Genomic DNA, 22,406 nt, shown 5'->3' with positions numbered 1-22,406 from the left:
AATAGATTTGTCAGTTTGTCCATTGGTATTAGTCACCAAAATGTACCAACAAGCCCACTGCATCTTGTTTATTATATCACAGAGGCTAGGAGAAAAATATACATTTGACATTGTTAATCTGTTTGTGTTTGAGAGACAAAAAAAGAGACAGATAAACTGAGGTTGCTTAAAAGGCACTGAATGTCTCTGCTCTTTTCTCCTCATGTGTTATGTTTTTCCTCAAAGAAAAAAAAGTCATTTTTGCATCTAACATATTTTAAGAATATTTTCCTAATTATCCAATCCTTCTAAAGGTTAACTTCATGCTCCTTCCTCAAAGCCTATGTAAAAGAATAACAGCCTGAGAGAGAGGACTGGACGGCTTCAGCTGTGGGGCTGGCTGCTGCGCATGGACGAGAGCAGATGCGCCTCCCAGCCCCCAAGGAAGATGCAGGGGACTGGATCCAAATCTCCTCATAAGCTTTAAAACAACAAAAACCACAGCCGAGAGATTATAAAGCCTTAAATTTTAACTGAGATGTAAATAAATGTAAAGAGAAGTGGAGAACCTAAAATACTTCTCCTGACCACTAAAATTTAAAAAAAAGAAAAAAAAAGTCTACCACAGACCACATCGGCCTCAACTACATCAGTATTTTTTATGAAAACTGGCCTTAATTGCATGGACTAAATTGCCCTAAATCAGTTTTCCACCTATTTGACTCAGCCTTAAAGAAATACATACTCTTACATATATTGGAAAGAAATATTTCACTTTTGAAATTATTATTAATTTTATGAAAAGATTACTCCACCACTGCTGATCTCTCAGGCTATAAACATATGTGTCATCCTCTCACAATTAGAGCGTACTTGAAGAAATAGCCATTTTTGTATATATACCAAAATGACTATGTAAGATAAATGTTTCTGAAATATTTCTTATAATACATGGGTTATAGTTTTAAGACAATGTGAATTATCAAATCTTATGCTCTCTGATACAATCCAGGTTTCATATTCTACATATCTATTTCCTAGCAATATACATTTTTTTTGTTTTTTGTTTGTTTGTTTTTGTAATGAAAGAGAGAGAGAGAGAGAGAGTGAGTGGAGGGGAGGGGCAGAGGGAGAGGGAGAGAGAGAATCTTAAGCAAGCTCCTTCCCCAGTGCAAAATCTGACTCGGGACTCAATCTCAGACCCTGAGATCACGACCTGAGCCAAAATCAAGAGTCAGATACTCAACCAACAAAGCCACCCATAAGCCCCCTCATGATTTTTAATCTTAATTATGACATCATGATTCAACATCCCAAAATGGAAAGCAAACCTATACTATTCATCATGAGACACATTCTTTTCTAAAGAAATTCTCACTAGAAGTAGCCTTACTTGGAGAACCGTGAATAAAAAAAATTGTTTACACACACACACACACACACACACACATCCTGGATGTCTTATATGGCAAATGCTTTACTTTATGACACTTCATAACTTTAGATACAGTGAAAAGGATAGCTAGCTTTCCACTGACACCTGAAACAAAAAGTCTAGAAAGATAGTGATTCTGAGAACAATACCTGCTGATTCTGATAGGCAGTAACCGTTGTGAAGACAGTTTCTGGAAAGGAGAATGCCTTTACTCCCTCTCCAGATGGAACAGGTTTGATGGGAGAAAGATCATCCCCACAGTCTTTACGGATGACATGGACCCGTGGTTGGTATTTGTGCATAGAATGAAGAATGATCTGTGTCAAGGAAAGAAAGCCAAATATATCAACAACTTCTGCCCAATCTCAACACTATGACAAAGTATTTAATGTGTAAAATAAATCCCAGTTGGAAATGAAAATTTCCAAGGATGTAAAAGTGTCAATGTAACAAAGCATGTCAAAATTGGAAACGGAGAGCTAAGAAGTTATTTGTAAAATATGCATGAAAATACAAAAGGAAAAAAATCATTATTTTGGTGGAACACTGTGTACAACCATGAACCCATGAACTTAACATCTAATTTTCTGTTTATGCAAATACAAGAATAAATTCATCAGCATTTTATTTACAGTGAGCCACCTGGAATATAGGAGTCCAAACCAGTAAAACTAAAAATGAGATTGAAATGATTATTTAAATTCCATCAAACCCATCACCTAAAAACAAGTACTTGTGCACCAAGGGTTTCTTCAGATAACATTTTTCCTCCACTGGTGACAACAACATGTCTATTCAAGGGCAAAAGGAATTCTAAGGATACCCAAGAGTCTGCCTTGTGTGTGGCTTACAACATCCCTGGTTTGCCTGGAGAAGCCCAGTGTCCATGTCTGCATCAGAGGGAAACTTCCAAAACCCAGGCACCTGAGCATGGAAAAACTGCTGCACTCAACTCTTCTAGGGAAATCTGACTACTTTCTACCCCATGATTCTTCTTCTGAGAATTTATCCAAGAACGTATTTCAAATCTAAAAAAAAAAGCTCTCCATGCAGAGAGATGGGCAGCGTACCATCTTACAACAGTGGAGAAACTATAAACCACTTACATGAGTAGATTGGCTACTCATGTTACTCGGTTCAGTTACTCAGTAACTGAAAATCCACACAATGGGAGAGATGTTATTCAGCCATTACTAAGTGCTGGTTGGGACATTTTTAACCACAAAATAAAATGCTTCTTTTTAAACTTTAAGTGATCCAAGTTGTTTATAAACAATCACAATGATATGAAGACAGTAAAAAGGACCCACAAAAAGATACAGTGATCATCTCTAGATAATGGGATAATGGGTGAATTTTTTTCTTTTTCTTTTTATATTTTCAAGGTATAGGAGATGAAATTAAAAAAAAAAATAGCCTTACCCAGTGAAACTGTCTATTTGCTCCTGGGAGTCCACACTAAGGTATTCATCAATGAGTTTAATTAACAGAGCTGTGACTTCCCTGAGTTACACGACTTGAATTGGGGAGTTGGGAGTGTCGAGGACAGATCCTTAAACAAAGTCTAAAACACAGTGGTTGAACTACCTCATGTTTTTCAGGATTTGGGCAGTTTCACAAAGCCAAATTCTGAATATTTGGTCAGGCCCAAAACAAATAACCCTATATGTGGAGAATGTGTTTGCGGCCACCAGAGGATTCTTCTCCCCCATCAGGCAGGTCTGGTGGGCACTGTCATTAGATCTGCTATGCGAGCATCTCTTCCACTAATAGAAAATTTGAGGGTAAAAGAACAAAACAACAGACCACCATGCTCGATGGGAGACAACAGAAGTATAAGGGAAGGATAAGAGAATACAATAGCCCTCCTGGTCACCTGCAGGTACACACATGACTGTGGAACCTCTAGAAGTTTCTTTTCAGGTCTAAAAAAAGGACAGAACTTCACTAAACCATTAGTGGCTCACAAAAATCAATTGAAACGGTTGCAACTGGAAATTTTTTAAATAAACAAAATGATAAAGTAGAAACATAAAGCATGTTCCTTATAGAAAGGATAAGTACTGTTTGTTTGTTTTTTTGAGATTTTTATTTATTTATTTGACAGACGGAGATTACAAGTAGGCAGAGAAGCAGGCAGAGAGAGAGGGGGATGCAGGCTCCTGCTGAACAGACAGCCCCATGCGGGGCTCGATCCCAGCACCCTGGGATCATGACCTGAGCTGAAGGCAGAGGTTTTAACCCACTGAGCCACCCAGGCGCCCCAGGATAAGTACTGTTTCGCAAAACAGGATCTGTTTTCTTTGTGTGTGTTTACACCAGGTCATAACGTAATATGAACATCTGGTTACGTGTGCCAGGTAAAAGTCTCAAAAACATAGGTGGAAGATTTATTCTGATGATTCTAGTGATCAGAAAATTCCACAGTAGAAGAGAAACTGGAGAAAGCTACCTGATGTCAAACAAAAATAAGTACATAGATAGTTTCAGAAAACTAGAATAAATTGACTTGGATTGAGGGAAACAAAAACTGACTTGGGTTTCTGTTTACTTGTCAATGAACACAGGTTCTTGTTTTATGAAGTCTTTGTTCTCTCAAGCAGATTTCTCCATATAGCTATATATACTTAAATTTTATTTCTTTCTGTCCTTACAAAATTTCCAAAATGACATAAGTTGGTGTATACTGGGGTAGGGTATAGAAATAGCTGATGTATGCCTAGGTCTGCACATTAAAGGGCAACTGCGGACAGTAATCTGGGGATCTTTCCAGCAAAATAACAGGCTTTCAATATTACCTATAGGAACTTATTATACCTCAGATATTTTCTGGGAATGCTAAGCAAGCTTCAGTTCTCCTGTATAAAATGACATTATTTGCTTTTTAATGATCTATCAAACTTGTAATGATGAGTGGTCAATAACATAGCTAATAAAACAAGCAGAACTAGGAGAAATACAGGCCTTATAAATAAGGAGACCACAATGATAACACTGAAACTCAAATAGTTTTTCTGATCTGCTTGCTCTATGCTCTCTGTTCCATTTAAAAGAAGGATTTTTTTTTTTCTTTTTGGCATTACCTCGTAACACAGATAGTCACATAGACTAATGTTTATAAACACAAGAATGCTGTCCCCTGTGCAAGTTAATACATGTTTTATCCACTATAAAGACACTAGTTTTGAGTCAAAAGAAGCATGATATTATTTGTGCTTTTTGGGTTTTTTTTTTTTTAAGATTTCATTCATTTATCCAACAGAGAGAGAGAGAGATCACCAGGAGGCAGAGAGGCAGGCAGAGAGAGAGAGAAGCAGGCTCCCCAACGAGCAGAGAGCCCAATGCGAGACTCGATCCCAGAACCCCGAGACCATGACCTAAGCTGAAGGCAGAGGCCTTAACCCACTGAGCCACCCAGGTGCCCCTATATTATTTATGTTTAATGTGAAGGGCCTACAGTGCCTGAAGTTGACAGACAAACCAGCTGTGTCTTTCAGAACAGTTCAATAAGGAAACATCACCTCCTGACTCTGGAAATTTTCTAGATGTCCTAAACGCCGGTGTGGGAACAAGTCAAGCAAAGGGCCAAGGAGGAGCAGCTCCCTGGCTCCCTGTATTCTTGATGACACCTGGTGTTGACTCACTGTAAATGGCAGGGGTCAAGACAGTAACACTGGATCACAAGCTCTGTAGCAAGATGGTCTTGGTTTTGTTTCACATGCGCAGTGTGTGAAACACTCCTTATACACATGCATGTTCAAGTTCATCAGCTCACCTGATTCACTCAGAATTCTCTGGTTCTAACACAACACATGAGAAAACCAAGCCTCAGAGACCCAAATTGATATGCTCATGAACATGAACATGTTGGATCTCCAAGCTATTTTAAGTTCCTTACATCAAGGAGATCTTGGCAATCCCCCCTGTGATATCAACCCTCCCCACCTGATTCTCAAGGAGAAAGGGGAAGACGGTGAGGACAAACTTAGAGCTGGGATGACTCTATGTCACTGACTCCTCAGCAGCTGAGAAAGTCCCCAGACTGTGGCAGACTGGCCATGCTTCCTTCCGAAGCACCCCAGCACTGTATTTCAACCCTATGAGACCTGCCAAGGTTTAAAGACACCATTAAATGTCTTCTAATTTTTTTAAAGATTTCTTTTTTTATTTAAGAGAGAGAGAGAGAGAGAACGGTGTGGGGGGGTGGGGGGGGAGATAGAGGCCTCAAGAGGGAGACAGAATTCCAAGCAGACTCCCCGCTGAGCATAGAGCACAACATGGGGCTTGACCTCACAACCCTGAGATCATGACCTGAGTCAAAATGAAGAGTCAGATACTTAACTGACTGAGCCACCCTGGCGCCCTTACTAATTTCTTAGGGAAATGCTCATCTAAATGTTTCCCTCCAGACAATAAATTCCAAATGAAAAGGGAAGCATGCACACGATCAGTAGGAGCTAGCTTATCCAAGCATGCTAACTGTCTGTTCACTGGTAGCCCAAGGACCAGGCTTAGATTATATACAATCCAACAGAAAGCTGACTACAGACTCTCCAAGGAGTAAGCAGAGATGTTCAAGTCTTTACAACATTCAGTGGTTAGTTGTGGACTGATAGGACATTCCACTCGAGATTCTCACCAATATTCCTCTCTAAGCAATCCCTGGTATTTGGGAAGATGAAGTCACACTGAGGGAAACTCAATGTCTTATAAGTTCATGTTTCATACAGGTCTAGGTCCAGTCACAGCTCTGTGAGGACTTGATTCCTACATTAAACACATCGTGTTTAATAAAAATCCCATGTCTACATGCCATTCTCAGGTCACTATTTTAATGCTTCTGTACCTTTCGCACAACATGGGGCTTGATCTCACAACCCTGAGATCATATCTGAGCCAAAATGAAGAGTCAGATGCTTAACTGACTGAGCCACCTAGGCGCTGAGAACTGGGAACTGAGAGTCCAAAAAAAGTAAGAAAGCAAGTTAGAAAGTAAATTAGAAAATCACTTCTCATTTAAGTCTACAGATTGATTAAATAGAAATTAGTGGCGCTTCCTTTAATATCGGGGGGCAGGAGACTCTCAACCATATGATGGCAGAGGGGTGAGTCCCTGAGAGGTTTCCGCATCAGTTAATGATAAAACTGAATTAGAAAGTCCCACCAGAACAGGACTACTGTCTTCCGAGATGCTGAATCACATCAACAGTGGACTAAGAAACAAATTCCTAATCTCGAATCTAACCTCATTGGGGGTCATCAAATGGAGTAAATAAATACAATAGACACATTTCTCATGAAACCTTCCCAGTCTCTCCTGACTGGGGTAATGTGGCGTCGGTAATTCTCCGAGCCAACAGCAGGATTATCTGAGCTCACGTCTTCCCTCCCCATCTAGACTAGATCACTGAAGGCAGAGACTATGGCTTTTTATGTTAAACTACCTTTTACAAAGTCTCAAAAAATACATGTTTTAAATAAATAAAGGAAAAGAGCATTTTTCCTCCTACATTCTCCTCTAGCATCAACTGATTCATACATTTTCACCAGGTGTAAAAGCAATTTCCTTCCTTCCCAAATGGACAGGTATATATCTCTCTCTCTCTGTTTCTACACTCATTAATTACCTCCCTGTATTAAAGTATTACAACCTGCACCACAACCTTAAAAGAAAAATTTAACTGATAGATGACACATTTCTCTAAATTTTGCCTATTTTCTGCTATGCTTTTTGTTTTTTTTAAAAGATTTTATTTATTTATTTGGCAGACAGAGATCACATGTGTAGGCAGAGAGAGAGAGGAGGAAGCAGGCTCCCTGCTGAGCAGAGAGCCTGATGTGGGGCTTGATCCCAGAACCCTGGGATCATGACCTGAGCCGAAGGCAGAGGCTTTAACCAACTGAGCCACCCAGGCGCCCCTGCTATGCTTTTTGTTTTTGCTAAAAGCCCAATGCACGGCTTGATCCCAGGACACTGGGATCATGACCTGAGTGGAAGGCAGATGCTCAACCAACTGGGCCACCCAGGCACCCCAATTTAAATTATTTAAAGACGTGTACCTTATTTATGACAGGTATATTTTTTAGTCCCAGTTACCTCTTTAAAAGATATGTCCTCAAACTGTAGAACTCAGAAAAGTAGAGGATATTTAAGATTTTAAAAATAAATCACACTTAATGGCATTATTTTTAAATTTTCTACTCCAAAAACAAAAGACCCCCTCAATGAATATGCTGGCAAAATACAGCCAGCTCCCTCAATGAAACAGTAGAAACTAGTGTTCCTTCCCTGAAGTCAAGCGAAAAGCAACTGTTACTACTTGACTATGTAAATAAAGAAAAAAAAATGAAGTAATGTACTAAAATATAGGGCATGGAGTTGGATTCAGAAATGAAATCTCCTTTGATACTTCTGTGATTTCATTTTAAATCATAAAAGGCAACAGACAAAAGCAATGTAAGATAGATGTATCTTAAAAATCCAGATACTGAATTTGTACCACAATGAAATTGATACTTGGATGTTTTTATTAAGGCCAATTGTTTAAGATTGGCCTTAAACCCTGTCTAGCAACTTGCAAATCATTTCCCATCGTAACTATATTACTAGTTCACGACAGTTTGCATTTTTGTTTTAAAAGATTTGCTCATAAATATACTATATGTCACCCTTCGAGAAATGAACTAGTTGGCATGTATGACGTGCACTAACTCTACAAAAGGTATTTCAATCCTGCCTCAACCAAAACCCTTTCAAATAACAAACGCCTAATCGAAATGCTGGCTTACGATGGAAATCAGCATGTATCCAGAGTTACTTATATTAACATAATAACGTAGAAATTTTGCCTAGGCATAATACTGCAAAACAATAAGGGGTTAAAATCACTCTATTATTGGAATGACTGACTTTGACTAAAAAATCATGTTTCTGCAGGTTTAAGACTAAAAGAAATTATTATTGTAACATATTTAGACACATCAGATGCCATCACAAAACAGCAGAGAACATGCAGATGAAATACACAAATAGTGTAAGCCTGGGCCATTACTGAGAAGCAATGAGCTTCAACTAGGAAAAGGGCCTAACGCAGGCAGGACACAATAAACCATCCTCCCTGTTAGCCCAACTGTCAAGTATTCACATTTGGAGCATAATAATTAGCACCTCATAGCCTTTCAAACAAATGTTTTGGCTAACAATGTCTGCCTGAGATTCTATGATTTCAATACAAATGCAGTATCTAGTTTTAACCTATCACGTGTTTCGTAGGAGACCCTTCTGGCAACAGTCATCCTCTCTGTTGTGAAGACAACTTTGATTTTGCACAGATTAGACACACGCTGATCAACAAACTTCAGAGAGAAATTCATGCCCTTTGGTCAAACAGGGTATAGGTCTGGTGACCCCCCCCTCCATGGGGGCACATGAGGGAGGCCATCTACTCACATGGCCTTGGTCATCCAGTTCATTGTTGGTGAGCTTCAGCTTGTCAAAGCTGATCACTTGTCTCATCCAAGTCTCTCCTGAGGCAGGTGAGTCTGGATGGATGTACACCCGTGGTGGCACAGGGGAGTCCGCGTTCCCCGCCACCATCCATTTAGAGCTGTGGTAAACATACCTACAAGGCAATGACAAGGCTCAGTGTACAGACTATTGTTTTCTGGTAATTTCCAAGTCCACTGAATCGGACAAACTGTGTATCTTTTCTTTTTAAGTCTGAAAAACAACAATTTGCTCTTTATATCCAATACATATAAAATAAGATTTCAAGTACTCTTCAAAAACTCTCTGGGGCAGCAGTGGCCTTCTGACCTCTCAGAGTAAGTGATGTGTTAAGGATTTATGCACACTATCACCCCCATAAATTCAAGTACCTTAATTCTTATGAATCACTTATTCACATTAGACATTCCATCTGAATTCTGGGATTTTCCATTTTACATCTGGATATTCCATTGACATGAAGAAACTACTGCTGTCAAGCTTAAAGTTGTCAACCTCACCTTTAAGTAAATCTCAAAAATACTTGAGAGTTATACCTTTAAGTGTCCCACTTCTTTAAGACCACTTTCCATTTTAGGCAATGTACAAACGAATTAGGTAGATGATAGAATGGCAAGGGGAGATTGTCAAAAGTTCCATAACTTTCATTTTCTTAGGAAAAGAGTTTTAGCTATGATCATTTAGAATATTTTTCTGATTCTATTAAAATAAAAATTGGAGATAATACATTAAGTTTAACTTAAAATTTTTGTATAATCCAAAAATTTATCTCCTAAATTTCTCTTTCTCAACACTTATAAGAAAAGTCTTTAGTTTGCGAATATCACTAATCAAATATACGTCAAACTTTGAAAATGAAGGTATATCTGATTAATATTATTTTTCTAATTAAGGGACCAAACATCCTCTTCTGTTTGTTTATATGTGTCAAATATATTGACTCTACAAGAATAATACATTTAAATAACAATGTTTCAGGTAATATCGTAATATTTAATCATATATTCAGGTTATCATTTATTAATTATTAACTTAAAATTCACTAATTCAAAAGCTAGAAACTAGTATATGATGATTCACTTAGAAAAGGGTATAAAATGAAGTTATATACCTAGGTGTTTTCCTTCCATTTGTATTTTAAGACATGACATACAATTTAAAGCAATAATCTGTGGATATTCTCAGAGAATTCTACATGTGTCATTTCTTTTAAAAAACAGCATGAAACAATTTCATAACATCTCTGGTGAGGCCCTCTGTTTCAACTAATGTCACATAGTTCACTCTCTTTTGAGCTCAGTATCCCTTCTATTCTTTAATTCCTTTTCTTGGGAAAAAATACATAATCACAAAATTGAGAATAATTTTTTTAAAAACTTCCCTGAATTGGTATGGTGTAATTTCAGTAAATAAGTTCCTAAGTGCACGAGCTCCTGTGAATATTAATTTTGCCTCACAACAAATCACAAGCACTTTTAATTTGACCAAATACCACTCTTTGACAGCAGAGAATAAACCAAAAACTTATTTTTTACTACAGCTAAAAGTTAGAAAATAAAATGCAAATCTTAGAAATGCAAGGAAAAACTGTACTATAGTTATTCCCAAAATAAACAGAGTAAGATGCTCTATCGAAACCTTGAGAAAGTATGCATACTCAAAAGTTCGAAAATCCATACCCACCAAGAGAATAAACGCTAAATGTTACAAATTCTCTGTGAAACTTTCTAAATACAATTGCTAAAACCAAATTTCTTGGGAAGCATTATAAGTGAAAACAAATTTATGATTTACAGTTTGCTCTTTTAAAATCTGACATCTTAATACCAATACTTGACATTTTTCTTGCATTATGTGAGAATAATAAGAATCAACTATGTAAAATAAACCATCCAAAATAAATGAAAGATATTTGGAGAAACAGGAAAGAAATTTGGAAGAGAAAGGACTAATGTCTAACCTCATTAAGAATTACATTATCTTTTGCAACACAAAACCCAGATTAGAATAAAGGTTTTTAAACCAAGTATATTTTGAGATTAAACAGTGCCTTCTAGGTTCTGCCTTGTAATAGATAATTTTAGCAAACTCTAATGACTTATTTAATTAAAATAAGCAATACAATACAAAACACAAACAATAAAACTGTCTTTTTATTACCCATTTTTTTAGTATTCCATATGTGCCTGTACTAATTAAATCTGTATACTTTTGACACTGGTAAGCCTGTTTCAAACAAGGACCTCCCTAAGTTTTAAAAAGTGATAAAAATCAAATCTGACTTCCTTTAAAAACTTAATAAATGCTCTAGCTGTTTATAAAAAGTAAAAAAAAAAAAAAGAAAAGAAAAGAAACAAGACCAAAATTTAAAGCCAGCAACTTCTGATCTTCTACTCAAAATTTCCTTTTTTAAATGTCAGCATTCTTAACTCCTCAGGAAAGTAAAAAGCATTGTCCATTGAAAGTTGCTGATTTGCTTACTTGCAAAAGAAAAAGAGCAAAGGTGGGTTTGAAACTGAAGAATGTGTATCTTTTCCAACTTTACTTGATATCCAAAAAATACATCCTCTTTCAAAATCTAAATCTTACAATGTTCTTTTTTTTAATCTACTGTGGTTAACTACTAACCAAAAACCAACAGTAAATTAACAAATTCATGGCCAGTTTAAAGATGTCCTAATAGCTTAATGAATTATGAGATTTTATTTTTCTAAATTCAAGAATTTCATAAAAATTAAAGGAAAAAAACTGCCAATATGATTTTTGAACACAACAAGAAAAAGGGAATTTATTTAAAGTTCAAAATAATCACAAAGAAAATAAAACATATCATTGAATATTACCTATACCTACAAACTTAACATTTCCTCCAAAATTCTAATTGAAAAGTGAATCATTTTAAAAGACACAGTTTAGCAACCCTAAGCTAGCCTCTATTTAAAGTTCTCAATACTTAAAGGACATTTCTGTAACCATTAGAAGCAAAATAATAATTAAGTTTCCACATTTACTGTAAGAGAAGGCACCGCGTGGGCTACTGGTACAGTCGGGGAGTTGGGTTATAGATCTAGAAATTCTACAGGCTTCTGGAAACAAACATCATGGTTGTCACAGATGAAATAGGCACAGCCTGGAAAATCCTAGCGTATTCTTATGCTGTATCCATCAGATCACTGTACCTGTATCTTTTGTTGTCCACTGGCACTATGTCCATAGCAATGTAATATTGCTGGTGAGGATCTAGTCCTGAGATCTTCACTCTCATTGCTGGAAACATGCGCCTATGCATACAGGGGGGAGGAAACAGGGTATGGGTTTTGTTTTTGTTTGTGATTAAGCAAGGAGAATGAATAAGCAAGCGAAAAAACCTCTGGAAACCTCTCGGTTTTTCATATGGACAAATTTAGAGCATTCACTTTGATAACGTTAATTCAAAGAATCAGAACACAGGAGGTATCAAAACTGAAGCTTTTAAATGTAATTTGCTGCACCCTGTCATGCACTGTGTTTACTGAAATGTCAGTACAGCTAAAAAGAATTTTACGCTGAAGGAGTAATAGCATGAAAAAAGCAGTTTGTTTTTTAAATAAAAATCAATGAGCATATTTACTTCAATAATACAAATTATAAAAATGTTCCAAAAGTAGAAATAGAAAATCTGAATTTGTACAAGTGATAAAATATATTATAATGTGAAATTTTAAAAGGGTTATAAAAAACCACAAGGAGCCAATGTGCCATGCTATAACCAAACAATATGTTCTTTATTGAGACAGGACTTCCTGTCTGCAGCATGGTAAAGGTGAAGTGCAAAAGTTGCTCTAAATTTGAAAGGTATAGTAAAACTTCTTTATTGAAAGCAGAAACTAAACACAATGTATATTTACCAAATCATTCCTTCCCCCACTATACCCTGGAAATACTTTCCTATTTAACCACACTTACTCAAAACTTTGCTAATTAAAACAAATAAAAATCTACATTTCTTTAGGCTTCCCAGAGTTGCATATCAAAGGAGATGCTAAAGTACACAGGCTATCTTTTAGAAAAGACTCAGTAGCAAGAATCTAACAGCAAATTATTGTATATGAAAAACAAATAGAGCAGTTCTTTTTTTTTTAAATTTCCATCTAATGATTTATGTCTAAGACCCTTCCAGTTAACTTAATTTTTGCTAATTTAACCTTATAACACAAATTTTAGCACTGTTATTTATCAAAAACTTTTTCTATAACAATAATGCCACTAAAAACCACTTCCAGAGAAAAGAAAGTCCATTATTCCTAACTAGGCATGAGAACAGTTTAATATGCTGGCTGTTTTAGTGTTATTTCAGTGCACCTGTAAGATAAAGAGTAAAGGTCTTTAACTACATCCTTTATAAGACAACCGTTGCTTTGTGTTGTTGAAGACTGAATTTGGATCATTAATAAAAGCTCTGTGAAAACGTAGAAGGTAGCATATGGATTCAATAAAATATGTTTTTGTAATTTCTAATAAGTTTGGATACTTTTATGCTATCCAGGTTTTTGCCATGTGTACTCCCTGAAAGAGTTGCTGTGCTTTTTTAAAGCTCCTTTTAAGGAAGATTATTATTCATAGATTTCACTGCACTAAACGAACTGAAAACTTTAAAATGCAAAAATTTCCGTGCTTCCTTCAGATTAATAGTATCTGGCCAACAAATCTATTTTTTACTAACTAATGAATGTGCAAATTTCACAATTTCAAAAAATACATATAACTTCCTACAATTTTTCTTAGTATTCTTCAGCAAATTAAGACGAATGTGTTGGATTTCATTTAGAAAAAAATAAATATATATAACCACGTAACTGGATCTACAAACGGAATGGTTTTTTTAAAAAATGGGTAATTATTTTTGCAGGGATTATAATGTATTACTGATGATTCCAGTAAGTTTTCATTCTAGTATAATATCAAAATAGCACAAGACATCACGTTCTTACATTGCTAGGAAATCTTTTGATAAAGAACCAGCCTGGAAGTCTGGAATCTAAAAAAAAAACAAACCATAGTTTTCTAAAGAGTAAACTGAGGTTTCTTTTTTTTTTTTTTTTTTTTTTTAAGGGGTGGGGAAGGTTAAGGGAAGTCATCTGTTCAGTAGTTCCAGAAAAGATAACTAGAGCCTAAACACATGCCTGGACGGACGTATACATAACCACGAATCTGAGACTACCCAGCACACGGAATACCAGCCGCAGCCTCTGGCGCAGCGGCACCGGCGGCCACGCGGATTTCCCCTAAGGCCCAAGACTGCGGCGGGGCTGTGCGCCTCGCCGACTGCACTCTGCTGTAGGCGGGCAACGCCAGTCTCAAAAGTGAACCACAACCCGGGCCTTGTCTTCTCTGTACAAAAATGCTAACCAGAGACTCCACAGCTCTGCAGACCCTTCTCCTTCCTAACCCATCTGGGGGATAAGGTGAGGCCAGGGCCCGGGCGTTGGCGACAGATCACCCTTTACCTGCCCGCCTTGGTGATGATCATCTCCGTGCCGATCTCGTGAAAGCGTTTCCAGAGCTCTGCTCCCTGGAGATCCACCCGCGGGGCCTGCGGCGAGGGCAGCGGGGTCCCTGGCCGTGCCAGGGGAGGCGCTGGGGACCCCTTCGGGGATCCCCCCGGGGACGCCAACGGAGAAGCGCCCTGCAGGAACCCGTCCTCACAGCCGCCTGGGCAGCAAAGGCAAAGAGGGGTAACGGTGAGGGCTCGTGGAGGAAGTCGGGTGGGGAGACTGACCCCCGAGGGCGGCTGGGGAGACGAAGAAGGACCAGGAGAAAAGGCGAAACTTTCGTGCCTTCGGATTCTTCTAACAAACAGGCCCGGGGTAAACACACGCTCTGCCAGCCGAAGGGACTCGACGTGCCAGCGAGGCCTCCAAGGACCGTGAACCGCGGAGGCATGAGGGCCGCGTCCACCCCTCCCTCCCGGCCTCTGCCGGGTCAAGGCCCCAAATAAGTTTTCGCGCCGTCGCCGGCGTCTTGGATACGTGGCCAACTGAGGCTGAGATGGATTCCCGAGTCCAGAGCCCCACTGCAGACCCCGACACACCGGCCACCCGAAGCGCACGCAGAGAAACCGCCTGGCGTCCGGCTCCCCGTGCGAAGTGCCTGGGCCTCCTTTCCCGTTAGGCGTCCGGGGCCCCTCGCTTTGGGCCCGGGCGGAGGCATCCTCCAGAAAATTCTTCAGCCTACGCTCGCGCCAAACTCCCCGACCGCCCTTAGCTCCCTAGCCAAGCAACGAAGGGGCGAGCAGAGCGCGAAAAGCAAGCCCACCCGGGCCGACGGCCTCGGCAGCGGGAATCCAGAGGGGAAGGGAAGGGCTCAGCTACCCCTCGGGAAACCACGTTTGCAAATACGCCGCCCTCTTCCTGGTTTGCCCAAACTGTTTAGGGCATTCGTTCCGGTTTCGGGGGGGTTATGCCGTCGCTCCCCCCACCCCCTTGCTTTTAAAAGTTAGGAAAGAAAAAAGAGCACCCATTGGCTGGAACCCCAAGGGAGGCAGATGCGGAAGGCACAGACCTGCACCGCCGAAAGCCTCAAAGAGCCGCGGCCGAAGGCGCGGGTCGCCGAGGGGGCGGCGGCAGCCCGAAAAGCGGGGCTAGGAGCGGCATTTTTACCGTCTGGAGGGCGACCTGAGTTGAGCGGCGATAGCGGCCAGGGCGGCTGTGAGCTTCGCGCGCGGACACCCAAGGCCAAAGCGCTGGTGCTGCACTGCCTCAGGCACCGAGGGGCACAGCGCGCGCGCGCGCCCTTAACTCGCAGAAGTTCAGGTTCCGCGCGGCCGTGCGGCCCCGCGGGACCGAGAGGGACGCGCAGGGAAGAAGTTAGGCGGGAAAGGGCCGACTCACCCGCGGCTCCGCGGGAGCCGCAGCTCCGTTCCAAGTCGGCGCAGCTCCGGGCTGGCCCGGATGCCGCCCCGGCCGGTGGCGGGAGTGCAGCGCCTTCGTCTCCCTCGGAGGAGCCCTTTTCCCCGGCGCCACCGCCGCGGCTGCAGCCTCCGTCATCTACCGCCACAGCCGCCTCTTCCACGCCCAGCTTTCGTCGCTTCTTCTGAAGCTGTTGCTGCTTCTCCGCGCCGATCAGCGCCTCCACGGAGAAGGCGTGCGCCTTAAGGCTTAGCATGCTGCACGGCGAGCCCCTCCGCTTCTCGGCCATCCCCGCCGCCTGGCGCCCGCCCGCCCCTCACGCATATACACTCAAGCGGGCACACGTACACACTCGCTCTACTCTCCCACCAAAATCTGAACGACTCTCGGGGCCTCCCGCAGGCCGATCTGCCCCCTTCCCTGCCGCGGGCAAAAACAAATTTGGCGTTTCCTCTTTCTCGCTTGTGTTGGGATCCGAGGAACCAGCGACGCGCCCGCCAAGTTTCCTTCCCTCGGTCTCTCGCGCGCGCTCTCTCACTGATGCACTCCTTCGTTCCCACCCCCTCCACCTCCTCCTGCTGCTCCAAGATCTGCTTCGACTGATGCGCCAGAGAGGACTAACATGGGTAAAAAACACTCTGCGGACACAAATTAGGGATTGTAATTGAAATTTGTTGCCTTGATCTGTCAGCACTTCCAGGCAGGAGAGCGGTGGGAAGAACTTGCTCATTAGTGTCAATAAAGTGGCGAGGGTGGAGTCTGGGGGCCTGTCAATCACCTGGAAGTCCAGCCAATCAGGCGGCGCCGACAGCGCACAGTCCGCGCCCACTTCCTTACAAGGTCTCAAAAAAAAAAAAAAAAAGAGAGAGAGAGAGAGAGGGGGAGAGAGAAAAGCGCCGCCGTCTGGCTTGGAAGTGCCAGCCCTGGGCGCTGAACCCGGTCAGTCTCTCTGGCTGCCACATCCCACTCCAGCCCGAGTTTCTAGTTTTCCTCACCCATTCCTAGGAAGGGTGAGGCTCCTGGCTTTAAAGCGAAATATCACCAATTTAGAATATCAAGAACTTCCAAGAAACTTTAAACTCCAGTCCCACTCCTTTATCACTTAATATTGCTACAACTCAGAACATTTTTGAGTGGGGACAATTTACAGCCACCAGGCCCGTCTTTTCTCATTTAAACATTCCCGCATTTAGTAGCGCCCACTCTGCCAAGAATGGCATTAGACTTGTTTATTTATTTATGTTTCTGTTTTACTTAGTGGCTTTTTCTTGGGAAGCGTGTGGGAATTCACGGTATATTTAAATCCTTTATATTTAAGAAAGCAAAACTTTATATTATCGCTTAGTCCCTCATATTTACTAGTCTGTAAAAGCACACCCTTTTCAGAGCCTCCCTTTCCTTTCAAAGCATGATGATAATTTTAAAACGTTAAATCGTGGGATGCTACTTCTATATGTCTTCAACAATAAAGATTTAGCTTTAAATCTCCTAAAAACTTCGCAAGGTGAAATGTTTTAAGATACAATAAAAGTTCTATTGCAGTTTCTTTTTTTTAATGTCTCTGTGACTTAACCTAACTCCATATTTGTCCTCCTTTAAACAATTTGCCACTACTTTTCTCAGGCTTTTAAAGAGCCAACTTGTTTCTTTAAAGCAAAATTTTTTTAAAAAGTTTTAATTGAATAACATCAATCATGCATCCATACAGTTTATAGTTTCAACTCGATTTTGGGGGGGGGGGTCAGGATTAACCCCCAAAATGGTTTTGGTGTAAATAGAGCAAATATAGTGCAGAAGAAAATTCCTGATACATATTATTCTTAGATTTTTAGTATAAAAGACAGGACAAGGGTTGTCTTTTTCTCGCGCTCAATTCAACCTCCACAACTTGTTACCTCTGACTTCTCGCTAAACTTTCAATGGAATGATAAAGAGTAGCCTCGCCACTGTGATCTTTTTACCTTAGCTCCGGCGGAGCGCGCCGTTGCTCCGAGGTAAGGAGAAGAGCCCGGACCAGAGCAGGAGGTGCCTAGGCGTATCCACGATCTCGCCTCCCGACCCGGCCCCAGCAGCCTGAGTCAAAAACGCCTGGGTAACACCCTCGAGGAAGACGGCTCTTTTAAACTCACAAACAGATTCGACTGGAAGGATGTGTTTTGCATTTGTAAAAGAAGGCTTTGCAAACAGTTTGGAGCGGGGCAGACCCCGGAGGGCGCCCCAGGCGGGTAACACAGCCTAAAATGTAAGCGCAAACCCGATTTCTGTAGGCTAGCGGAAGGGGAAGCAGGCTTGGGAGAGCAAAGAGTCCACCTGGAGGGCTTAGGCTGGGAGTGGGAGTGGAAGGATATTGGGCGGGGGACCGGTTGCAAACTTCGCTGGAGGCTGCAGCTAGAGCTCCGCGTGCTGGGCGTCTGAAACCCGCACCAGCAGCCTGCAAGGTCCCAGCGCCCGGCTGCAGGCCCAGACGCGAAGGAGCGAAGCAAAGAGCCTTGGGATGGCCCTTGAGACCTTGGAGAAGGCTGCGAAGCAAATGGGTGGAGTCACCAGGACCACAGGCCTGTACCGGTCCCGCCGCCCGAGAAGGAGCGGCTCCTCCTGAGAAACCTGAGGCCGCCTGGGACGAACGCATTTTCCAGACGTGAAGCTTGCCTCGTAGGTGGGTTCTTGTCCATTTATATGCTCTGCAGCTCAAATTGATATACCAGGGACTAGATGGCCTGCCACGGCGCCCTCAGGATCATGCAGCTCAAAGGTCTCCTCTGTCCCTCTGCCACTTCTTTCACCTTTACCCAGGGCAGAAGGGACCGCAGATCCCGGAGCTCACAGACACCGGAGTAGTTATGTCTACAAAGACTACAAGCTGGAAAACTGAGTCTCGCAGACACCCAGGATGTCAGATAGAACGTGACCCTTACGAATAATCCAGGTCTGCGCTAGGTGTTCAGGGCAGGAAGAAGCGTTGGTCTGTTCAGTACAGGTCCAGACCAGGATTTGGGAACCCTAGCGATAGAGCCGCACGGCCGCTCCCCGCCCCGGATTCGCGCTTAATCTGTCCGGGCTTCCGGACCTAACAAGACCAGCTGCACCCGAGCCGGCAAAACAGCTAGTCGGAGACCTCACCGCACTAGGACCCATGCTCCAGGACAGGGGTCGCCCCACCCCTCCCAGAAGCCGGAGGGAAGGCAGGCCAGAGTTCATAGGCAGGAGGATTCTTGGCCTTCGGTGTGAAGGCAAAGCCAACGCCCTTAGAAGGCGTTTTCTCAAAAGCGTGGCTTGCGCGTGTCGGGGCCATTCCAGGGCCTTGCACTTTGCTTGTCGACAGAGCAAAAGAAACGGGACAGGACGCGAATTGGCAGAAGAAAAGCTCGGTGGAATACGTGTGTGCCTGTGCACATGTCTGTGCTTGTGTGCACGTGAGTACCCCCGTGCGCACTTGTCTCTGCGTGCACTTCTCTGTATGGGCCTGTGTGCGCGGATGCGCGTGTGTGCACCTGCGCACGTGTAAACGTGGTGGGGTGCCTATGTACAGAGAGCATGCGCCTCCTGTCACTTTAAGAGACAAAATGTCTTTTCCCAGGTTGTGCTACATTAAGGAAATGATTAAAACTAAATTAAACTGTCAGCCCTCTGGCAAGACTAGCCAGGCTCTATTTCAAATAAAAGCCACCCAGGGAAGAACATTATCAGAGTAGGTCTGTCTCAGAGACTTGGCGAGAAGGGAAAGGGCATACAAGCCTTGCATATCCACATCTGGGAGAATGGTACCTAGTGGGCTGTATCCAAACAGATAGCAAAGTTAACTCTGGGGTGGGGGGTAGCGGGGAGGGAGGATTAAAAGGCATGTCTGGTTTCCTCCTGTTTCTTTCTTTTCTCTCTTTTCTTTCTTTCGCAGTTTAAAGTTGGATTCTTAGAAAGATTCTTTTTTGAAGCTCATTCTTTCTGTAGACTCTATTATCTATGTTTAGATATAGCTTACCGTTTCTTATCTAGATAACTATTATTTATATTATTGTATTTTGTTTTCTATTTTCTATTTTTGTGTTTTGTTAATAAGCAATTGCTTATTTTTAATTCCAAATTTTAAAGTCCTATGTGCCAGGATTTCATCCTCTAAATAGACTAATTTTTCTTTTTAGTTTTTCTTTTTTCTTTTGCACTTGACAATCGCTGTAAATTTCCAAACTTGTGTTTGATTTCCCAGACTAACAATTCGACGCAAGGAGGTTTACCCTGGCATACAGAAGGGTCTGTGTTTTGCTCCCTGAACTCGAGATGCACCATGTAGTGTCTGAATTTCCAAACAGGCAAGATCTGGACTTCCTTCCCACGCATAGAAAGACATTTTATTATTCGCTGAAATACTAGCCTAGCAAGAAATAGAGTAATACATAGGAGAGTCAGGGTGAAGGAAGGCCCAATCCAAGCCCCAAGAGGGATACTTATTTGTCTGTGTTACTTTGTAACTTGATCTGGGAAGGAGCCATATCCTAATTGGGGGCCAGGGATGCCAGAAGCCGCCCGGGAATCACAGGACCGCACCACACACGTGGGCTAGGGCTCGCTGTCTCCTCCCATTCCCTTCCTTCTTGTACATACTCGTCTTCGTGCCTCTCCCTCTGATTTTGGTTAATAAAAATAATAAATTATAATCTGCAAGATTCCAAAGTCTACAGGAATAAATGCAGGCAGCCAGGGTCTGTCTGGCTGCGCTCTCATGGGCTTCTCTGCGGAGTCGCGGGCTCCAGCTGCAAACCCAGGCCCAGCGGAGAAAGTAATACAGAACCGCAATTCCTCACTGCAGCTTCTGTCGCAAATAGCACACACAGACAGCACCTTCGCACGGGTTGGAGCCTATTTACCATCTTCTCTTCGACAACCAGTCTGTTCCATAATTCTGATCATCTGAGACTTGAGTCTGTCTACAAAAGAACTCCACCAGCCTATGGAAGAGCCCTTCAGGGCTCCAGGAAACCCAGAGAGATTCTCCTGTAGTGTTGGTTTTCAAATCAAGGCTCATTTCTCGCTGAGTCTTAGAGGAGGTGCAAGTTTTGGTAAAGCCAAGGGAAAGTGAGCTCTGAGGTTAATCTTGTCTTCATTCCCCCTTCGTCCAACCTCCAAGTTCTCCAGCTTGGAGAAGGGAAAGGAAGGAAGAGAAGAGAATGGGCCTCTGAACTACCAAAACCAGGGTTGAGAGGTGCCCAGAACAAACTCACTGCACTGGGCTCATGAGCTTCCCCATTCATGTCCTATTTCCAGCAGCATCTGCTCTGCCTCCAGAATATACTGCAACTATTTTTCACCCTGTGTTGAAAAAAAATCGCTGCTTCACTTCCTCATTCACTGACCCACACTCCTCCCACAGCCATACAGTTAGGGGTTAGTAACAGAAATGTCCAAGAAGGCCACACTTTTTCTATCACTAAAACCTGATTCAAATATAAGGTGGCTTGAAGGAAGTAATGGAATTAACATCTAGATGTAAATGAATACACAAGGGTAGGTAGTTGGACCTCACTGATATCAACATTGCAACAGATTGATTTAGATATAAATCAAACTGAGACAGTGAGTGGGGAAATTAAATTATATCCTCAGATAGTTAATGGACATTTTAGTAGCTTATGCTATATAAAATTATGTTTAAATTGATTTTTAAAATATGTACCTTCATGTTCTTTGAGTTAAATATGTAATACTATTTCCCTATAAACAAAGATTATCTTAGCCTGATGCTTTACTAAAATGAATTGAAAATGGAACTGAGCGTCCCTAACTCTGTTCCATTTAAGAATTACTAGCTAGGGTTTTTAGCTTTTTATGAAACTTATTACATACTCTAATTGGCTGTAAATTGGCCCTGTTCTCATTTTTCACAACTGTAGATACCAAAGTTCTTGGACAGTGGAAATTTTGTGCACATTTATATAATCTGCTGAAAGTATAAACAATGAAGAATGTGACTGGGATTTATTCATATTTTTGTACTGACAGATGAGACATTTCGATTTCAGCTGAATGAAAAGATTTTTAACAGTAATTTAAAGGTAGCACAGGAACTGCCCCCAAAAGAAGTGGGCTATTGAAAAATAGTATTAGCAGTGGGAATGAACCCTGAATTTAAATACGTGAGCAAAAAATTTGACAACAAACTATGACGTTTCTGCATGAGTTCTGGTTTTGTTTTCTTTTCATTTTTAACTGTGTGGACTCTTTCATCCCTTAAGAAGTATATCATGAACAACTGAGATCAATGAAAGAATGAAGATCCAGTTCTTTTCCCTCTAAAAATAGAGGGAGAAATACAAAAATATTAAACTTTGTCTTAAATAAAATAATCTTCCCAGAACATATTTCCAACCCGGGTTTTCAGGAAGAGCCAAATTGAGAATCTTCAAGCAAAAACCTAAAGAATGGTATTAACAAGAGGAACTCTATCCAAACATTTTGATGTTTCAGAAATGCTGTTTGTAAAGAATCTTTGGCATGTACAATACTGCATTTCCAAATCCAGCCTCATGAAGAAAGAGGGAGGGAAAAAAACCACCTCAGGCCATTTGTAATAGGTGATGTAAATTCAGAATAACTAGCATTTCTAGAA

General features: G+C 41.6%; 1 protein-coding gene across 1 annotated transcript in view; it reads right to left on the bottom strand.

The window, feature by feature from the left end:
- TBX18 (T-box transcription factor 18) overlaps nt 1–16,643 on the bottom strand; it is a 28,791-nt gene extending 12,148 nt beyond the window's left edge. Inside the window, exons 1-5 of the mRNA XM_044246218.1 lie at nt 15,791–16,643; nt 14,408–14,612; nt 12,101–12,202; nt 8,865–9,036; nt 1,564–1,731 (exon numbers count right to left, since the gene is read on the bottom strand). Coding sequence (XP_044102153.1) covers nt 1,564–1,731; nt 8,865–9,036; nt 12,101–12,202; nt 14,408–14,612; nt 15,791–16,097 — 954 coding nt within the window. The 5' untranslated portion in view covers nt 16,098–16,643. The remainder of the gene's footprint in view (nt 1–1,563; nt 1,732–8,864; nt 9,037–12,100; nt 12,203–14,407; nt 14,613–15,790) is intronic.
- Nucleotides 16,644–22,406: the final 5,763 nt, after the last annotated feature.

The sequence above is a fragment of the Neovison vison genome, chromosome 1, assembly GCF_020171115.1.
Source record: "Neovison vison isolate M4711 chromosome 1, ASM_NN_V1, whole genome shotgun sequence".
Classification (NCBI taxonomy): Eukaryota; Metazoa; Chordata; class Mammalia; order Carnivora; family Mustelidae; genus Neogale; species Neogale vison.
Note: the sequence above shows the minus strand (reverse complement) of the source record. Positions and strands in the feature narration are given on the sequence as shown.